The 16,974-nt window shown below is 47.5% G+C and overlaps 1 protein-coding gene across 3 annotated transcripts in view; it reads left to right on the top strand.

Moving 5' to 3' along the window:
• Nucleotides 1-16,974, top strand: part of CEP78 (centrosomal protein 78) — a 243,015-nt gene that overhangs the window by 204,989 nt on the left and 21,052 nt on the right. For all 3 annotated transcript variants that reach the window (XM_029616524.1, XM_029616516.1, XM_029616532.1), the window contains exon 14: nt 9,504-9,670. In XM_029616524.1, the coding sequence (XP_029472384.1) occupies nt 9,504-9,670 (167 nt within the window). The remainder of the gene's footprint in view (nt 1-9,503; nt 9,671-16,974) is intronic.

Below are 16,974 nucleotides of genomic sequence, written 5' to 3' on the forward strand. Positions count from 1 at the left end.
TAAACCTTATACAAAATTTTGTCATGTTAAGGTGGTCTTGTGTACACACCCAAAGTTCCTTCTAAAGGTGGTCACAGAATTCCATCTCAATCAATCCATTGTATTGCCTATCTTTTTTCCAAACTGCACACTCTGGATTCTAAAAAGGCCCTGGCCTTTTACCTGGAACGAACAGCGCCTCGCTGTCTGTCCACTCAACTCTTTATCTTCTACAGAAACAGATTGGGAGTCGCCATGTCCAAACAGACTTTATCCCATTGGCTAGGGAACTGTCTTTCTGCTATGCTCAAGCAGAACTACAACTTGAGGGTCACATCAAGGCTCATTTGGTTTGGGCCATCTCAGTTTCTGTGGTTCACTTGCATGTGGTACCCATTCAAGAGATATGCAGGGCGGCAACCTGGAAGTCTGTCCACACATTCACGCCTCATTACTGTCTGGACAAAGATGGACGACGTGACAATCATTTTGGTCAGTCTATCTTCTGTAATCTTTCAGCCATGAAAACCCAACTCTCCCTACCTTGGGCCCTTTCTTTGGGTGCAGGCTTGCTACCCATGTTTTAGCAGCTCGAGTTGTACACGTTTGCACCTGTTAAATGCTGCCTATGTTGGGAGCAGCCTGTAGCTACATATTCACCCATGTGTGAGGACTACCATCCTGCTTGTTCTTGGAAAAAGCAGAGTTGCTTATCTGTAACAGGTGTTCTCCAAGGACATCAGTATGTTATTTCTCACGAAACCCACCGCCACCCCGCGGAGTTGGGTTTCTTTCGATTTATTTTATTTTTTCGCAAATTCTATATTATAAGACTGAAGAGTGACCCTGTGTGGACAGCGGCATGCTGGGCATGCTCAGTATGTCTGTCAAAGTTTTTGGAAACTTTGACAAAAACTTTCTGTGCTGGGCTCCATCTGATGATGTCACCCTTGTTTGAGGACTAACATCCTGCTGTCCTTGGAGAATATCTGTTACAGGTAAGCAACTCTGCTTTTGTTGCTTTATTCCCACCCAGAGGCCTATGTTTGGGCTAATGGTTCTTGTTCCTTGTTCTTTTCCCATTGAATAAGGAGCCTGGCAAGGATGTCCCCTGTCTCCTCTTTTGTTTTTGCTCTTTTTGGAACCTTTGTTGCATACAATTCAGGCGGAAGAAGGTATACGGGGGCTGAGGATAAGGGGGTGTAATTTCAAATATGCAGCCTTTGCTGATGGCATCCTGGTTTTTCTCTCAGCCTATGTCTTCTTTAGCATTACCGCTGCAATCATTTCACAGATTGGGGGTTTTTTCCATGTTTTGTTTGAACATGGACAAATCGGAAACTTTATCTTTCCTAGCGTGTAGCAGATGGACTCAAAACAAGTGGGTATAGTGTGCTCGTGCTAGCAGTTGGAGACGGATCTGACGTCAGCAGGGGTACATATACCCCCACAGGAAGTGCAGCAATTAAGTAATTTCCATCTCCAAAGCAGTTTGGAGCTACCCCACGCTCGCTGAGCGTGTTTCCAATTCTAACGACTAAATTCATAGAAGAATCCTACCTGAAGATGAGCCCCGCACTCCTGCGGTGATACCAGTCGGTCCCTCCCCCAGTTGAGTTTCCCGAGGCGATTTCCGTGGTCCCTCGGAGGTAAGAGCCTCGGTCCGGTGGCCAACTCGCGGCAGGGACCTAGCCCCCGAGTGAGAAGGGCTCGAGCGCGGCATAGAGGCAGCCTCGGTCCCGGCGTGGACTTGGCCCCCGAGCGAGATGAGTTCGGGCGCGGCCTAGAGGCAGCGGGTGCACTTCCTCGAGTGCGGCGGTGACGGTACTCACCCTCTCCCCCCGCAGCCGGAGACAGCCCGGGTCGCAACCGGGAAGCGCCGAAGACAAGGTAAGGCATACATCTTTACTTGTTGGTCTCCGAGGAAGCGAGGACTAGCGGAGTCTGACTATGTGGCAATCCGCCACGGAGGTCGCCATTTTGCCTGCCTGGTTCGTCACTGCGCAATAGGCGCCTGTTGCCACGTCACCAAGCGCATGTTGCTAGGCGCACGCTCATAGGCGCCCGTTGCTAAGCGCATGCTCATAGGCGCCCGTTGCTAGGCGCCCGTGGACAGGCGCCCGTGGATAAGCGCACATTACGAAGCGCAGACTCCAGCCGAGTTAACAGATGAGATGGAGCGTAAGAGCGCCCATGCGTCAGCGGAGCCGGCACCTCCAGAATCAGGCATAAGCCTCTGCTCGGCATGCAACCTCAGAGCCACACAGAGCGAGGAAGCAGACTCCCTATGTGCCCAATGTGAAGAGGCCCTGGGAGTTCCAGGCCAGGACCGGTCGCAGCCTAGCGTACTTGCCAGTTCCTCAGGGAACACCCCGGACCTAGCAGGCAGATGTGAGCAGCCGGGGAACCAGAGAGACCTGGTGCCCCTCAGACCAGATCCTGCTTCGCTCTCCTGGGTGGAATTATTTAAGGGTATTCATGCCTTTGTCACAATGCAGGCTGCTTCCCGAACGGGTCCATACGTACCGGATGATCCGGCCCCTGGACCCTCAAGGCCTAGGCATGGCCACTCGCCACCCGGAACCCCCACTTATGGGGATTCAGATTGCCCTGAGGAAGACGACAAGCCCCCCGAGGAGGGAGAACTTCCCTCGGGGATGGAGCCATATCGGACCATGAGGCGTTTCTTTCTGAAAGAGGATCTCCCAGGCCTGATTTCTCAATGCCTGTCGGAACTGGCTATTCCGGGCCAGAGCGCCCCAGGGGAACCTAGAATGAACCTCCTGTTAGAGGGCCTGCGCCAAACGACTCACCATTTTCCCCTCCTACAAGCAGCACAGCAGCTAATCGATCTGGAATGGAATGCGCCGGGGGTCGGGCCTTGGCTGGCATGTACCCCTTAGACCCGGCAACCAAGGAGAAGCTGGCGTGCCCCCAGGTAGATGCCATAGTTAGCGCAGTTGTGAAGCGCACCACCATTCCGGTGGAAGGGGGGACAGCCCTCAAGGATACACATGACCGGCACATGGTCGCCATTCTGAAACAAGCCTTTGAGGTGGCAGCCATGTCCCTACGAATTGCGACCTGCTGCACCGTGGTGACGCGTTCCTGTTTATCACAGGCTAGGAACAACACCCCAGGAGAAGAGATGGAATCAGCTCTCTCGTTCCTCACTGACGCTGCCTCCGACCTAGTCCGTACGGCAGCCAAGGGAGTGTCATCCTCAGTGGCGGCCAGGAGACAGCTCTGGCTACGTAATTGGTCGGCCGACTCCTCCTCCAAGACACGTCTCATGAGAATGCCCTTTGAGGGATCTCTCCTGTTCGGCAGCGACCTCGAGAAACTGGCCAATAAGTGGGGTGCCTCTCCATTACCCCGTCTACCAGAAGACAGGTCAAGGAGGAACCAGCGCCCCTTTCCTAGACCATCTAGAGGTAGAAACTCTCAGCGCTTCAACCCTTACAGGACTCTCTACCAAGCACCTCGTTCGCAGGCCAGGAAACCAGTCCTTTCGGACTAAGCACAACAAGAGGGGAACTGGCTCGGGTTCGGCTCCTGGCCGTACCCCACTAAGACAATCAGCCGACCCATCCGGGGGTAGCAGCCATAGGGGGCAGGCTAACCCTCTTCTACCGCAGGTGGGTCGAGATTACCTCGGACCAGTGGGTCCTGGCCATCATCCGAGAAGGGTATTACCTGGACTTTCTTCGACTCCCGCCGGACAAGTTTGTGGAATCTCCTTGTTCACCCCTCAAGAGGACGGCACTAGAAGTTACCTTGCGGAGGCTCCTGTCCCTAAGGGCCATAATTCCAGTGCCTGCAAGGGAGATACATTCTGGGCATTATTCCATTTATTTCATAGTGCCCAAGGAGGAGGGCACTTTCAGGCCCGTCCTGGACCTCAAGTCAGTCAACCCGTACCTACGGGTCCCCAGCTTTCGCATGGAAACTCTGCGGTCTGTCAAAAATTCAGTACAGCCAGGGGAGTTTCTCACATCCCTAGATCTGTTGGAAGCCTACTTGCATATCCCAATCCATCGGGATCACCAGCGCTATTTACGCTTCCACGTCCTGAACCAACACTTCCAGTTCCGAGCTTTACCCTTCGGGTTAGCCACCGCGCCGCGAACCTTTACCAAGGTCATAGTAGTAGTGGCGGCGTCCCTCAGGAAGGAGGGAATCCTCGTCCATCCCTACCTGGACGATTGGCTGATCAGGGCGAAGTCACCGGAGGAGAGCCACCAGGCAACCAACAGAGTTATAGCTCTTCTGGAAAGCCTAGGATGGGTAGTAAACTTGAACAAGAGTTCCCTACAGCCTTCTCAGTCGCTGGAATACCTGGGAGTCCGATTCCACACCCAGGAAGACAAGGTCAGTCTGACCTCCAAGAGGAGATTAAAGCTCTGGAATCGTCTGCAGGCCCTGCTGAGCGCCACCCGGCCCACAGCTTGGGATTACCTACAGGTCCTCGGTCTGATGGCATCCACTCTGGAGGTGATACCATGGGCGCAGGCTCATATGCGACCATTACAACGTGCCCTCCTATCTCGGCGGAGCCCACGATCACAGAACTACACCGTACACCTACCTCTACCAGCCAGAGTGCAGAATCAGCTACGGTGGTGGTTGCAGCCCGGCCACATGAGCCAGGGGTCAAGAATGTCCTCCCCAACCTGGACCCTGCTCACGACAGATGCCAGCCTGAATGGATGGGGGAGCACACTGCGAAGAACTCACCGCCCAAGGGCAGTGGAACAGAGAAGAGTCGGGATGGAACATCAACAGACTAGAGGCACGGGCAGTCAGGCTAGCATGCCTGCGATTTGCCCACAGACTTCGAAACAGAGCGGTCAGAGTGATGTCGGACAACGCCACCACAGTGGCATACATCAACCGTCAGGGTGGAACCAGAAGCCGACAGGTATCCCTAGAAATAGCCCCCCTGATGACTTGGGCAGAAGCAAATCTCCAGGACATCTCCGCCGTCCACATCGCCGGGAAGGACAACACCAAGGCAGACTTCCTCAGCAGAGAAAGCCTAAACCCGGGGGAATGGCAGCTGTCGCCCACAGCTTTCCAGATTGTGGATCAGTGGGGGACGCCGGGCATGGACCTACTAGCGGATAGGTCCAACGCTCAAATACCCAGATACTTCAGTCGCAGGCGGGATCCTCTATCCCAGGGGATCGATGCCCTGGTACAGCCATGGCCACAAGGGATCCTACTATATGCCTTTCCTCCATGGCCCCTGCTGGGGCGCCACTATACACAAGATTCAGCGGTACAGAGGCCTAGTTCTTCTAGTGGCCCCGGATTGGCCAAGAAGACCCTGGTACGTGGACATGAGAAGACTACTGGCAGGGAATCCACTACCCCTGCTTCCACACAGGGACCTGCTGCGACAAGGTCCCATCTTCCACGAGAATCCAGCTGAATTCTCTCTTACGGTCTGGCCATTGAGAGGGCTAGACTGAAGAAAAGAGGATACTCGGGGCCGGTAATAGATACACTCCTCTGAGCACGCAAGTTCTCTACATCACTAACATATATAAGGATCTGGAGAGTATTTGAAGCCTGGTGCGAAACTCACGGCACCAGTCCACATGCCGCTAAGATCCCTATCATCTTGGATTTCCTGCAAGATGGACTTCAGAAGGGTCTGTCCCTCAATTCCATCAAGGTTCAAGTGGCAGCGCTATCCTGCTACAGTCCCCGGAGTGACAGCAACAGCATCGCCATACACCCAGACGTTTCACATTTCCTGAAAGGAGTCAAACACATTTGCCCGCCACTGAAGTGGCCAGTGCCCCTGTGGAACCTCAACCTAGTCTTGGAATTTCTAGCGGGACCCGCCTTCAGACCCCTTCGAGGCCTGTCCCTCCGTTTGTTAACCTTGAAGATGGTGTTCCTGCTGGCCGTATGCTCAGCACGCCGCATCTCAGAGCTACAAGTGTTGTCCTGCCGTGATCCGTTTCTCAGAATCACTCCAGAGGCTATCCATCTTCGCACGGTTCCTTCCTTCTTACCCAAAGTAGTCTCACACTTCCACCTCAACCAAACCATATCCTTGCCTACCACGGACGGTTTGAAGAAGTCGGAAGAAGGTTGAATGCTACGCCATCTCGACATCGGCAGGCTACTGTCCAGATACCTGGAAATGTCAGAAGCGGTATGAAAGACGGACCACCTGTTCGTCCTTCACAGCGGGAAGAAGCAAGGGGAAGCGGCCTCACGGGCAACCATCGCCCGCTGGATCAAAGAAGTTATCAAGGCAGCCTACGTAGAAGCGAGAAAACCACCACCTCTACAGGTCAAGGCTCACTACCAGAACGCAAGCGGCCTCTTGGGCAGAAACTAGGATGCTATCATCTGCAGAGATATGTAAAGCGGCGTCGTGGTCCTCCCTCCATACCTTCTCCAGATTCTACCGGCTGGACGTCCAGGCCAGGGAGGACACAGCATTTGTGAGGGCAATCCTGAACAGACCTCGGGCAGCCTCCCACCCAGTCCGGGAGTAGCTTATGTACATCCCACTTGTTTTGAGTCCATCTGCTACACGCTAGGAAATGTAGAGATTACTTACCTGATAATCTTGTTTTCCTTAGTGTATGCAGATGGACTCAGCATCCCGCCCGGCTGCCGGCATACATGGGGATTCACCGACTCACGGTAAGCCATGTTTTCTTATAATAGGTCATCCACCCTGCCGGGTGTCGACGCCTTCCGGTTGAGAACACTGGCGGTCTCCAGCTACTATCAATCGGTCAGGGTAATCCTGTTCATTTAATCGATCGGTCAGTTACACATATATCCATAAAGCTTTTGCAAGGAAGATTACTGAATTGCTGCACTTCCTGCGGGGGTATATGTACCCGTGCTGACGTCAGATCCGTCTCCAACTGCTAGCACGAGCACACTATACCCACTTGTTTTGAGTCCATCTGCATACACTAAGGAAAACGAGATTATCAGGTAAGTAATCTCTACATTTTCCCTTATCCCTGAAAGACCATTGGGTGACTTTATATATTTAGGACTAGAATTGTCTGTGGATCCCAGTGAGCTTTATATGTTGAATTTGGCCCATCTCTTGGATTACACTAAGCGGAAGTTTCATGTTTGGAAGGGGTTACCGCTTACGTTGTTTGGGTGGATTAACCTTTTTAAAATGGTGATTTTCCTGAGATAGCTATACATTTTGCAGAACCTACCCCTTCACTTAAAGGCGAGGGATTTAAAATACCTTGACTCTACTCGCCAAATTCCTTTGGCAAAGCAAGAAATCGCGAATGCCCTTAGCCAGTTTAAAAAATGACTGGGGTCAAGGTGGTTTAGCCTTACCAGACTTAGAGGAATACAATTTCGCCAGTACTTTGCATATTCTTTATTGTAAATCGGACTACATAAATCTTGTGGCTGAGCAATCGATAGTAGCACCTTTGGATTTAAAATATATTTTGCACGCTGCTCCTATCAGACTACCGAAGGGTCTGTCTAGATGTGTTCTGGTTTTGCCTGTTTTATGAGCTTGGAAGCGCTTAACGAAGATTCTCAAGCACTCCTCTCAGTGCTCGCAGTTGAACCCAATAAGGGGAAATTTGGATTTTGCTCCTGGAAGTCATTCTAAAGGTTTTCAAAGATGGGGGGGACTTGTGGTATTACCCAATTACAGCGTGCTCAATGATAACAGTGCAATTCTTCCTTTTTCCACCTTAAAAGATCAATATGGGATACCGGACTCAGGTTTGTTTTCATACCTTCAACTGAAACATTATGTGCTTTCATTGTTAGGACTGGACCGGACGTTTACATTTTTGGACGCTTTGGAGGACCTCATTTGCCCTGAGTTCAGCAAGCGTTTGATATCAAGGCTTTGGAAATCCTTGAGGAAATGTAAACCTGAAATGGATTTTGGCCTTATTGTTCATAAATGGACTCAGGAAAGTGATTTTGCCATTATGGGAAACATGGTTCAGTTTTACTTTCAACATCTTAAGGATCTCTCTGGTAACATGCACTTGTGGGAACTTCAGAAAGGAAACAGACGTGCTATGTGAGAGAATTCTGGAGGTGATCAAGAATGTACCTTCATACGTAGCTGTATAATTGTAGCTATCGTGTCTATAAGCCAATAAGTGCAAGGCTTTAAAAATCATTAGGTACCTTGATCGTTGTGGTTAATTTTTGTCGCACCAATAGCGGTTATTGAGGTTGTTGATTTACACTTACTTGAATTTCATATGTCACAATATGCCACTTGTGATGAAGTCAGATGGATGTGTTTAGACTCTGGCAAAAATTATATAGCCGACATCCGGATGTTTCGGAGCAAAAAGCTCCTTCACGGGCTTGAAACTGCCAGGGTATCCGGCAGCCAGAGCTGCTCTATAGCGTGACCAAGGTGACTGTAAATTTGCTGCATGACACTGCAGCGGGCCGCTGCTCTTCAATATATCAATCAAGAATGATGTGTGGGAAACTGCACTGCGGTGTGCTTGAAAAGAACCCCCGTTATTCCTTGTTGAGGGAGTTTAAAGCGGTGGCAGCATTGCCACTCATAGAGATGTGAATTTATGGGACGGCACTCAACGGTAACAAACGGGGGGGAGAGAGGAAAAGAGGATTTATATTCAGGCAACAACCAACAAGGACTGAATTACATAGTCTGGGTAAACTAATAAGCATGGGTGTAGCTTGCTTGTTACGGCAGTTACTACCCTGAATCAGTTAAGCCTGATACTTCACTTGGAATACAGATCCAGCGCAGCTCACTGCTTCAATGGCAGGGGGAATAAAGAAAAGAGGACTTATATTCAGACGACAACCAACAAGAACTGAATTGCACAGGCTGGGTAAACAAGTAAGTGTGGGAGTAGCTTGCTTATTGCTGCAGTTACTACCCCATACCAATTAAGCAAGATACTTCACTTAGATGCAGCTCCAGCACTGCTCTCTACATCAGTGATGGGGGTGGAAGGTAACTAGAACCAAAAAGTTACTAATAAGGGCCAAGAGTAACAGATAAGTATGAGAAAAAAAATAAGTGTGAAAGCTTGCTGGGCAGACTGGATGGGCCATTTGGTCGTCTTCTGCTGTCATTTCTATGTTTCTATATATTTGAATACAGATATTTCAAAGTATATTTTTTTTTATTTGTATTAACAATCTACTTATCAGTTGTCAGGGATAATTTGGGATATTTTTGCTCTGTCTGCTCTTTACTTAAAGGCCCATGTTACTTTAGCATTTATTGCAACTTCTGTATCTGATGCCTTAACTTCCCTGTTTTGTTCTTATCCTTTAAAGATATATCATTTCGAACCATGCGTTTCTGAACGACTATCTGCTTGCCCCTATCATCTAGTTTAAAACTAGATGGACCTATTGTCTGACCCAGTTTGACAGTTGTTCTTATGTTCTTAATTTTATCAAAGGCAATTTTATGCATGATAAGCAAATCAGAAATTTTACTGTACCATCTCTTTGAAAACAATTCAATTTATTTTTCTCACTGTGTTTTGTAGCTAGAAGTTGAAAATACTCGCTTGAGACAAATCAACTTGTCTCTTTCTGAGACTCTTCATACGCAGACCATAGCCAGTACAATCCTGGAAGATGAAGGCATCCTGGAAAGCATTGAGACTTCTTTTCAAAAGTTTCATGCATTTTTGGATCTTCTGAAGGATGCAGGGTAAGTATTGCCTGTATTTTATTATGTTTGACTTATGGTCTTTACATCTCCACTGAATATACCTAGTTAAATCTAAACTTATCCAGAGAGGTTTATCTGGCTAACTTTAGGATAACCCTTCAGCATAACTAAAATTATCTGAATAACTTAATTGGATAGCACTGAATATCTGTGTTATCCAGGTAACTTAGCTTTGTCTTGGAAAGCCTCATTTTATCCGGATACATTTTAGTCATTTAAACATTTAACTGAATAAATGGGAGGCAAGCAGGGTGGTGGAATTTTTAAATGTCTGACTAAGTCCTTAGTCTTATCTGGACAAAAGTTTTAAATATCGACCTCAATGTGGATGTCAGCAGATTTTATTTATTTAAAAATCATTTAATTGCTCTTCCAAATTAAAAATCGCTCAATGCAATGTACAATCATCAAAACAAAAAAACATTATATATAAAATAAACATCACATTTAAAAAAACTTCTAAAACAGGAAGTTAAAACTAAATAAAATGACAAAAACTAAATACAATCCCAATCTCAGATATACCTGCTACTACCCTTCTTATCAACCCTGCTTCAATCCTGCCTTAACCCCATCTGGTTCATCCAGGCTGCCCAGTTGTTCCTGCCTGTACTACTCTAGCTCTGGGCATCACTCTTCTTTGGGATTTACCTTCTCCACTAAAGTACACCTGCCAGGTGTCAGCCATATTGGCTTGATTGCAGGAATTCACTTCTGATGCTTTTCTCCATTAACTGGTCAGTGTAAACAAGCTATTCGGCCAGTGGTAGGTGACTTGCACCTTCTGAAATCATAGCAGTCTCCTACAGCCACCCCATCCTGGCTGATCTTGCTATCTCTTCCTGATAGTTTGATGCAGTTGTACTACTGCTCCATGCAATTTGGCCTTGTTCTCCCTGTTTGTTCCTCTACTTTTCTACGTATTTCCATACGTAAACTAAGACCCACATTTATCTCCCTATCGTATCCTTACTGTGGCAGTCAGTTGGTTATGTGATATTTTATGTTGCATGTAATACTTAGTCCTTCTACTCTAGGTGTACATACAGGCTAAAGAAAGTAGAAACTAGCAGTTCTGCTAATCACTGCTATGAACAAAGATGGACACTATCACTGACAGCTTCTAAAAATGTAGACTTTGAAAGTATGTCTCCCTTTAACCGCCACAACAGAGCCTCACCTTAAAAAAAACAAACAAAAAAACCCCAAACAGCCGCAGCATAAAACACGAGAGCTCTGATCTGCCAAAGGACTGTACCTTTGAGACACTGCAGGCCTCAAAGTAACAGAGCTCACGCTGATTTGGAGGGCAGACCACGAAGCTCGAAGATGCCACTTGGCTGCCCAGCTTGCAGATCTCAGTTTTCGGAATGGGAGCCTGCCCCAAGGAACATGTGAACTGTATTCACCCCCATGCCATGTGGTCCATGAAGGCCTGGTTGGGAACAGCCTTCTCCACATACTCCATATTAGTGCAGCACCATCACGGGAATAAGGGACAAGTGTGTGTTACCGCTGGCCCAACATACCCTTCTGAAGGAGAGAGGCCTGCTACAGTGATGAGTCCTAGCAAGAAAGGGCGGACCCTTAGACCCAGAGCCTCAGCCATGAGATAGCATAGAGCATCTCTATTGTGCCGAGAGCACATGATACCCAAGGATTGCGACGACCCCTAGCTTATCTCTCCTGTATGCCCCAGCAACTCCACACACGTGTGAGGATGATATTGGGGGGAGGGATATAGAAGGTGCATAGCAAAGAAGCAAAGTTGGAGTGCTCTGGGCTAGCCACTCAAGTGAAGCTATGCAGTGAACCTGAGAATGGCATTAGAGACAAAGAAGAAGCCTCCCTCTGACTTAGGCACATGGTCTGACCACGGCCCAGGAGAAGGTAAGGAGACTGACCTGCAAAAACTGCGAAAAGAAGGGGGTGGTAGGCAGGCCAACCCTTTTTAAAATCCTGCTTGCTAGCCCACCCTCTGGCCCTTCCCCTCTCTTGCTACTGAGATGGTTGTGGCTTCGCTGAAGTGGGTCAGCTCCTGTATTTCTGTGTGAACCATGATGCGAAACTAATGTGCAACTTCTGGAAAAACACACTATGATCTTCTCCTATGCTCCCAGGACAATTGGCAACGAAGTAAGACACACATGTCACTTGTGATTGATAGGCATACCTGCTGAGGAAAGTATTATAATGAACTAGAACCAATAGAATGTGGACTCTCCTTTCAAGAAGACTGTTTTTTTTTGTCTGAGAGGCCAGTCACTAATTCCTGGTGAAGTGAATTTTCTGAGCATTATGCAGAATAATATTGCTTTATTTTGCCTTTGTTACATATAGATGTTGAAATTCAAAGGTTTTGTCTGGCTAACTTTTGAAGTTAGCTGGCAAAACCCAAGTTTGGAATATTTTCCCCTGATCCCAGTGTAGCATATGGACCGGCCACAGAGTCTGGAACAGCCAAGGAACACAGCAAGACTTGATTGTCCTGCTCAGGAACAAGGATTTATTTACAGAAGTCAAAATAAACAGCAAAACAAAAGTAGCTCACCTTGCTTTAAGCATGAAGCAATTCATATGTATTCGATATGGGCATACCATGGGCTCGAAGCATCTCCTCAGGGCCTCCCTAACTCCTCTAGGCCCTCATCCCTTATAGAGTTAGGCAGGAAATCTCCCAGGACCTAAAATCCTTTGCACCTATGTGCCTTAAGGTGGGCCGGGGCAGATGGCTCTAGCCGGGGTTTAAAATGGTCTGAGGGAGTCTTTTTGTATACTCCCTCACCCTGGAATTGTTCTCCTTGTTCCGGTTTATCCATATGAGTTGATGGTCTGTCACCAGGGTGAGCTGCCATCCCAAGAGGTAATACTGTAAGGCTTCTAGAGCCCATTTTACAGCTAAAGCTGCCTTCTCCACTGTAGAATACTTCTTCTCTTGTGGTAGGAGCTTCTGACTTATATAGGCCATCAGATACTCTTGGCCATCTTTTGTTTGGCTGAGGCCCGCCCCCAAGTCCTACCTCTGAGGCGTCCATCTGAATAATGAAGGGCTTCGTAAAGTCTGGACTTATTAGGACCGGATTGGAGCAGATTGCTTCCTTCAGCTCGTGGACCATTCGACTTGTTCTGGTGATTTCTTCAATAAGAACCTCATAAGTAGTTCTGCCTTCTTGGAGTAGTTAGGTATAAATTTCAATAGTAGCCTGTCAGGCCTAGAAATGCTCTAATCGTCCCATTGGTTTGTGGGATCAGTACCTTAGTAATTGCCTCTATCTTCCTGGACTGTGAGTGGACTTGACCCTTTCCCAGAGTATAGCCCAGATATTGGATAACTTGTCCTCCCAACAAGCACTTCTTCAGGTTCACAGTCAGCCCAGCCTTCCTTAGAGTGGAAAATACAGCTTGCAGTTGGCTTAGGTGTGTCCTCCAATCTGGGCTGTAGACCACTATGTCATCCAAGTATGCAGCTGCATAGTCCTGTTGTAAGTGGAGCCTATGGTTTACCAAGTGCTGGAACTTCGCAGGGATGCCATGGAGGCCAAACAGGAGGACCAGAAATTGGAAGAACTCTGCGGTGTCGAAGGCTCTTTTCTTTTGCCATTGGCATGAATGGTACTTGCCTTTGGTGAGGTCCAGGGTCGAGATGAATTAAGTCAATCCCAGACGCTCGATCAGTTCATCCACCCAAGGTATTGGGTATGTGTCCAGTTTGGAGACTTTGACTTTTTTTTTTTTTAAGTCTATATAAAATCTTATCCTTCCATCCTGTTTCAGTACCAGGATTATAGGTGAAGACCAGTCTCCATTAGATTCTTCTATAACTCCAAGCTGGAGCATCTCCTTCACTTCTTTTTTAATAATATGACACCTGGCTTCTGGAATCCGGAATGTCCGTTGAGGTTTGATTCTCCCCCCCTCCCCCCCCCCCCCGACGGTGTAATGGTATCATGTTGGACCAAGTGGGTACAACCTGACAAGCTTCTTGGGAAGTTGACAGCTACTTCCCAAATGGCACCAGGGTCTGGTCTGCTTCAGGCCCCAGCTATGAGCCGAATCCTGCTTGAAACATTCCACACTCCTGTGGAACCCATTTCTTTAGAAGTTTGACATGGTAAATCTGAATTTTCCTCCTTTATCTGGTTGAGCTGGTTTATAATCTACCAGGCTGTTTTATTTCCAAGACCTCAGAGGGCCCTTGCCAACTGGCAAGCAGCTTGCTTTCAGAAGAGTGCAAGAGAATGAGGACCTGGTCTCTGGGCTGGAAGATTCGCTGAACTGTGGGACAGTTATATGCCCGAATCTGGGAAGTCTGAGCTTTATCCAAGCATATGCAGGCTGTCTCCCTGACCTGTTCTTTTAGATCAGGGGTCGGGAACCCATGGCTCGCTAGCCAGATATGGCTCTTTTGAGGGCTGCATCTGGCTCGCAGACAAGTGTCGCCACACTTTCCAGTCCCCTGCTGACCCAGCTGCTCCCCGGTCCTCCTCCGCCCGGGCTTAAAATGCTGTCAGCCCGGGCGGAACGCGGCAGGACAGCTGGAGTCAGCGGCACTGGCATGGTCTCTTCTTCCCCCCCCCCCCCCCCCCCGCGGCCCGGAAGAGGAAGTGGTGAGCATCGGGTGCGTGCGCGGGAAGAAGAGACCACGCTAGTGTGGTCTCTTCTTCCCGCACCCCCCCCCTGCGGCCCGGAAGAGGAAGTGGAGAGCATCGGGTGCGTGCGCGGCAAGAAGAGGCAACGCTAGTGTCCGACGAAAAGAAGACTGCAGCGCGGCTCGGAGGAAAATGAAGAGCTTCAACTGCGGCCGATGGGACTCCGCCTCCGCGAGGGCTGAAAATGAAGGAGGTTAGTGTTGGGAGGAGGCTGCTGCTGCCGCGAGTTCCCGGGGTGGGGGTGAGAGAGAGTGAATGAGTGAGCAAGCATGTGTGTTTGAGATCCTTTGTGTGTGAGTGAGAGATTGCATGTATGTGAATGATTGAGAGCCTGTATATGTGAAAGAGAGTATGTCTGTGATTGAGAAGCCTGCCTGTGAGAGAGCGAGCATGAATGTAAGTTTACCATTGGGAACATGTATGTGTAAGTTAGTGATTGAAAAAAACCTGTTTGTGTGAAAGAGTATGTGTGTATGATTGAGATCCTTTTTGTGTGAGAGAAATCATGTGTATGTATGATTAAGAGCCTGTGTGTATAAGTAAGAGAGAGATCATGTGTGTCTGTGTGATTGAGAGCTGGTTTAGGTGATGGAGCATGTGAGTATGTGATTGAGAGCCTGTGTTTAAATGAGAGAGAGAGACCATGTGTGTCTGTGTGTGATTGAGAGCTGATTTAGGTGAGGGAGCATGTGAGTATGTGATTGAGAGCCTGTGTGTAAATGAGAGAAAGAGAGGACATGTTTGTAAGCATGTGAATGAGAGTCTGTGTGTGAGAGAAAAAGACAGCATGTATTTATGTGATTGAAAGCCTGTGTGTGTGTGTAAGCGTGAAAAGATAGACAGCATGTGTGTAAATGTGTAATTAAGAGCCTATATAAGTGAGAGAGAAAAACATGTGTATATGTGAGTACTGAGAGCATGTGTGTATAGGTGTGTCATTGAGAGCCAGTGTGAGAGAGAGCGCTGGTATGTGACTGAGAGAGGAGAAAGTTCCAAGCAAACCACCCCGCCTCCTGCTAATTCAGAACAATCTCAGGACACCTGGATATCAAGCGTTCCCAGGTATGCAGATCAAAAAAATTTTTGTATCCTTATTTTTCATTACTGGGTCTTTGTGTCTGTTATTTTGAAATATTTTGTTGGTATCTGGAAATGTTTTATATGAGTTTTTAATTATTGGATATTCCACTCATCAGCTGTTTCAAAATATGTTCTTTTTGCTAGTACAGTTTTACTGCTGATGATTTTATATTTCTTGATTTTTTTATAAGGATGGGTGATGTTTCTTTTTTCCTTTGTTACACTGCATACAGAGACTCTGGCTTGTTGCAGTTTCCAATTCAGTTTTTTCTGCATTCTTCTTGTTATGCGTTTTGGTCTCTTTATTCTATGTTAGGTGAGGGACAGCACGTGATTCAGGTGAGGTTTTCTGCTGGCGTGTAGTTTCTGTGTAGGACTCTATAGCAGCCTGACTTGGTCCGTTTTCCTAATAGGAGATGTATTGGTGTCTTAAGGCCTGGTGTAATATTTTCGGAGACTTATTGTACTTTAAAAGTGTGATCTTACATAAAATGCACACATTTACTTGTATTTAGTTTTAAACATATTGTATGGCTCTCATGGAATTACATTTTAAAATATGTGGCGTTCATGGCTCTCTCAGCCAAAAAGGTTCCTGACCCCTGTTTTAGATGCTCCTTTATCTGTATGGCATAGTCCATGAGATTCTGTCCAGGGTTTCCTTCATTCTCCCATGTCTCTTAGCCATGTCTAATATGACTCTTGGTCGTCTTCTGTATAATAACTAGAAAGGGGAAAAGCCCATCGAGCTCTGGGGTACATCGTGAATAGTACATAGGATAGTAGCAAAAATTGGGATTTGCTACTACCCTATCTTCATCTATGAATTTCTGCAACATTTGTTTGTGTCCGATTGAAGCATTCCATGAGGCCGTCAGTCTGTGGATGGTACACTGATATATATGTAACGTTTCACCTTCAGTAGGCTGCAGAGTTGCTTTATAATTTTACAGACAAGTGGGGTTCCTTGATCTGTCAGGATATCTTTAGGAAGCCCCAGCCGAGAGAAAACCTTTATTAGGGCGGTCACAACTGTTGGGGTCTTCATATTTCTTAGGGGTAATGACTCGGAATATCTTTTAGCATAATCTAGGATCACAAGAATATACTTATTACCTCATGTTCTTTCTAGTGGCCCCCACGAGATCCATGGCCACCCTTTCAAAAGGAGTCTCAATTATGGGCATAGGAATGAGAGGTACCGCTTGAACACTGGCAATACCACTGGACCTGTTTATATATCTGCGGTCAATAGAATTGGGATAATATTTTCTCTAGAGTTTTTTCCTTGCCCAGGTGGCAACCTAGGAGGTGAATATGCACTAGCTGAATTTCTGATAATAGGACTTTAGGAACTAGAAGTTGTTCTATTAGTTTCCCTTCTACACTCCCCCTTTATGACTCAGTATAGCAAGTCTTGTTTCATTATGAAATATGGAGGCTCAGGCATGGATGCTGGAGCTCTTTAGAACAATTTTACTGTCTATCCTCTGTAGGTGCTCCCTAGCCCACTTAAGACTCATTCTCCCTCTGGGCACGTTTGAATCCCTCTGA

This window comes from Rhinatrema bivittatum, chromosome 1 (assembly GCF_901001135.1).
Source record: "Rhinatrema bivittatum chromosome 1, aRhiBiv1.1, whole genome shotgun sequence".
Classification (NCBI taxonomy): domain Eukaryota; kingdom Metazoa; phylum Chordata; class Amphibia; order Gymnophiona; family Rhinatrematidae; genus Rhinatrema; species Rhinatrema bivittatum.